Raw genomic sequence first — 4,413 nt, 5'->3', positions numbered from 1 at the left:
CAAATACCTTGTGAGGATTCACTAATGAGGTTGGATTCTTTCTCTTTATCTTGGGAGTCATCTTATCTACAAAACAATAATATGGTCTGTTTATATTCAAACTCAAAACACAATAAATAAATAAATGTTTATCTTGGGAGTCATCTTTTCTACAAAACAATAACATAGTCTGTTTATATTCAAACTCAAAACACAACAAATAAATAAAAATGTTCAAAAATTTATTGAAATACTTCTTCAAAGTATGAGGATATGACTCGTAAACCTACTATTTAAAGTTTTTTTTTATGTTACAAAAGTGCCACAAAAATCATTACACAAATTCATTAAAGTTAATTATGAAAAGAACTTACTAGGAATGAAGGATTTAAATTCCATAGTTTCTTGGAGTGCACGTTGTGTAATTTGTCATGAAACATCATTTCCAATTGAATTCAATCATTTTTTGAGTGACCTATCTTAGGAAGAATTAGAGTGGAACATCTCTAACAACCAATTTTGTGGGGTATCCAAACGTTGGTTACATTCAAGGTGATGTATCCTCTACGCCTCTACAATGTAGATAGAACTATAAATAGAGTACAAACATCCCTCTCAAAAGTTTAACATATTTTCTCTTTTACAATTAGATTTGAGTGATGCATCTTAAAGGGTTACCATTAGATTAGTGCTTGAATTATTATTAATTTACGTGTAATTCTCTACCTATAAACTTTTTATATGAAAATGATCCAACACTGGTCTAAATCATAGTTCCAAATCTTGTTTTATTACACAACTTGGAAAAACAGAAAATTTCAAAGCCATCATCTTAGTACTTTAATCTATTACAAGTTTACAACATACACAAAGATGGTGTAGTGTAGTGTAGTGTAGTGTAGATATACATACAATACATCACACAGAGACAATAAAAGCCACATTAGCTGCAAAGATTTGGTATACACACTCCACCATCTGGATTCTGTTGTTCTTTCCATATTCTTCCTGTCACTCTTAGTTTCAGTTCTTTCCTATCACCACCAGAGAAAAATAGGGCCATATTTCGTTGGATTATGAGTCCGTCGTGACTATCTCGAACTTTACGGTGGCTGTCGCGGATACTCCGTGGTGTACCTTCCCAAATGAGTTTTCTTCCATTTGCTCCAACTTCGAGGCTATATGTATAGTTTCGAGCATCGTTCTCGTCTCCCATGAAACGGAGGAATGCCATGTAAACTGGAGCCATGCCTAGTTGGAAAGCTTCGAAGTGAAGACAGAAGTATTGGCCGAAACAATGAAATACCTAACAATGAAATACCAAAAGAATAGATTATATAGATCAGGCGATTAGCCGTCCGATTTTGATCGGGCGATTGTGTTATTGCGTGAGTAATAATCTATAAAAGAAAAAAGATATCTGTAAGCATACTTACGGTGAGCATCCAAGTAGCATTCTCTACATCGCGCGGATTTGACTTCACATAACGATGGTTGAATGTGCATCCTGTGTGCATGTCGACCTTATGATCATCCCTCAAATGTGCAACGAGGAAGTTAATATCACCAGCAGCGGGGCACTCTGATCCGGCATAAGGACAAGTGTAGGGTCTAAAATTGCACGCCGTCTCATGCTTAAGCTTGCTGTAGTATGGAAAGATTTCAGGACATCCAAGAGAGTAGTACTTGCACGGTAACTCGAGTGATTCAGCAACCTTCTCTAGTGCCAGACACCTGATATCTCCAAGCTCTTGTCTACAAGTCGGACATCGATTGTGCACCCTTGTTTTACAAGTGGAACACAATGTGTGACCATTGTGGCACTGCAATAAAGCTATTTGTTACTTTCTTTCTTTTTCCTTTCTGGCAAATAAAGACTTTTTTTCCAACATTTGTCAAGATCCAGGACACTTAACATAGCATTACGGTTTAAATTTGGGAATGTCGTGTAACTGCAGTAACTGTCATATGTAACTGCAGTTTTAGAATAGGAATTACTAATTAATTAGGAGAATGAGAATGTTGCCATAGATGGGGTGATTGAGAGATGATATCTTAAAATTTGGTTGGAAAGGGTCCACTTTGGCATTAGAAGAGGTGAAGACCCTCGAAGTTCTGCGGTATTATTTTGTAATTCAAAGGGATTTTCTCTATTTTCTTTTGTGTATCAATTGGTTTCTATCAAAAATCTCCAAAACAAGACAAACTAAAATAATATTGAGCAGTGCTAACTGCAGCTGAAGCCTTAACTAGAAGGTGTAACATCTTCAAACCAAACTGAAAACAATAATGGACCAGCGCCAGTTGCAGCTGAAATCCTAATAAAAACTTATTGATGGCGGTGACAGAGGTGACAGTGACATCATATAAATGAACCAGAAATAATTGTGGCATAGCCAAAAAGTACTAAAATGCAAACTTGAAGTAGCTAAGTCAGTGTTGTCAAATTTTTGCCATGGCATTATAGCACGGGGAATTTTGTGCCCACTGCCATAGACTGCAACACCTATTATATCTGCCATACTCATATGGAGAACTTTTGGCCAATCGCCATAACACACAGTAGATAGCCGTATAGCACTGAACTATGTTCTCCAGTAAAAAAGCAGGCACAACAAAGAACAAAACCATGGCAACTATCGTGAAAGTGCATTGTAAACAACAACTAAACAACATGATCAACAAACAATGCTCGGTAAAAGTGTGAACACTTACAAAACAATGGCAAAGAAGGTCCTTGAACATCCCTCAAAAGTTGGAACCACAGACTAAAAGTGGTTCCAAACAAACCAGAAGGGGAAACAAGTTCAACGAGACCATTCAAAACAAGCCCATTCAGCCTCGGATGTGAAGGGGCGTGTTGGAATTTTTCCTTAACTGCAACCCGCCCCTAGCAGCCTTAGTTGTGGCAAATTTGAGCTGCCTTCTTCGTAGTCTCCAACACCTTCACACCTTCATTGTACTCGGTGGGAGGGGCGGGTTTAGCCCCGCGTGGCATAGAGATAAGGCATTTGTAGGCTTGGACAGTCCTCCCATCACAAGCATATTATGTAGGGAAGAATTAAGTTCTAATCTCCTACTCTAAGATAACCCTAACATTTTCAGTTATAAAAGATTCCTAAACCGAATTGAAGACATCCTAAACCCCCTAAGCCCCAAAAGAACAAATCAACCTCACACTAAGTTCATAACACTACAAAGCAACAAAATTTACCAAACAAGTCACAACAAGCATACAAAAAAAACAACCTTAACAAACAATCACATACGACAAAAAACACAAACAAGTAAAAAATTATGTGAAAAAAAGCAAACCTGGTGAATTGGAGGATACATTGAATTGGTACAAACAGGACATTCCAACAACTCATGAACACTGGTAGCAGGAGCAATAGCTGTAGAACCAACAACAAGATTAATGTTATTAACATTAGTGTTTCCTCCATTACGAGGTTTCAATGAAGAAAACTCAGAGTGATGATGATGATGATGTGGATGTGGATGAGGATGAAGAATACGATGTTGGATCTCATCTTCATCCATTCCATCAGAAGATGAAACACACTCAATGCTATCCAAGTCCATGAAAATCAAAACTGAACCAAATCAAAAAAAGAGAAATACCCAGTTATCAAAATCGAAAATTTCACCGTTTTAATTATCTGGGTATTTCTCTCTCTATCTCTATCTTTTCTTTTTCTTTTCAATTCAAGAAGAAGAAAAGGAAGATGGTGGTCATGGATCGACGAGAAAAGTGGATTTTGAGGAACCAGACACCATTATGTTGAAGAACATGTTCTTTTCTTCGAGTTCTTTCACTTTCTCTCTCTTACCGAGGTTGTCTCGTTTGTGTCAAGTGGGAGAGAGAGAAAGGAAATAGAACCGTTGGATTGTGATATTTATTGATCCAACGGTTGATGATTTTTTATTTATTGGTATTTGTTTTAGTAGTTTTGTTGTAAAGAGTAATAAAATGAAAAGGTTGGAAACTGACAAGAAAATGAATTGGTAACAATTTTGCAACTAAAAGGATACACGTGTTTGTTATGATGATGATCTGATGAGAGAACAATGAATTGGTAATAAATTTGATTTGATTCAACAGTATCTTCTTTTATTTATTAGAATTATTTAATACTCACCAATTATAATAAAAGTCAAAATCATAAAACAATAGTAAAAATTATAAATTTATTTATTTATTGGTTTAGTTTTTTTGAAACTTTTTACGTATAGGTTTTTCTAAAAAATTATAAAAGGTTTAATATTTTTATTATTAACAAAATAAGTATAAAAAATAATTTAAATAAAAATTTCTGTAAGATTAAAAAATAAATAGTTTTAAAGAAAACACTCATTTATAATTAAGATGAGAGTAAATAATGACTTCAAATAAATTTGAATTTAAAGGAAAGCACCTCTACATGTAAATTA

At 35.1% G+C, this 4,413-nt stretch overlaps 1 protein-coding gene across 1 annotated transcript; it reads right to left on the bottom strand.

Annotated features, from left to right (window-relative positions):
- Positions 1 to 727: 727 nt before the first annotated feature.
- Positions 728 to 3,842, bottom strand: LOC131596143 (E3 ubiquitin-protein ligase SINAT5-like). Its single transcript, XM_058868724.1, has 3 exons — positions 3,295 to 3,842; positions 1,416 to 1,802; positions 728 to 1,285 (listed from the first exon to the last, which is right to left on the bottom strand). The coding sequence occupies exons 1-3, from the start codon at positions 3,562 to 3,564 to the stop codon at positions 923 to 925; spliced, it is 1,020 nt and encodes a 339-aa protein (XP_058724707.1). The 5' UTR covers positions 3,565 to 3,842; the 3' UTR covers positions 728 to 922.
- Positions 3,843 to 4,413: the final 571 nt, after the last annotated feature.

The sequence above is a fragment of the Vicia villosa genome, linkage group LG4 (genome assembly GCF_029867415.1).
Source record: "Vicia villosa cultivar HV-30 ecotype Madison, WI linkage group LG4, Vvil1.0, whole genome shotgun sequence".
In the NCBI taxonomy this organism is placed as follows: Eukaryota; Viridiplantae; Streptophyta; class Magnoliopsida; order Fabales; family Fabaceae; genus Vicia; species Vicia villosa.
The sequence above is the reverse complement of the archived record's forward strand: the minus strand, read 5'-3'. Positions and strand labels throughout refer to the sequence as shown.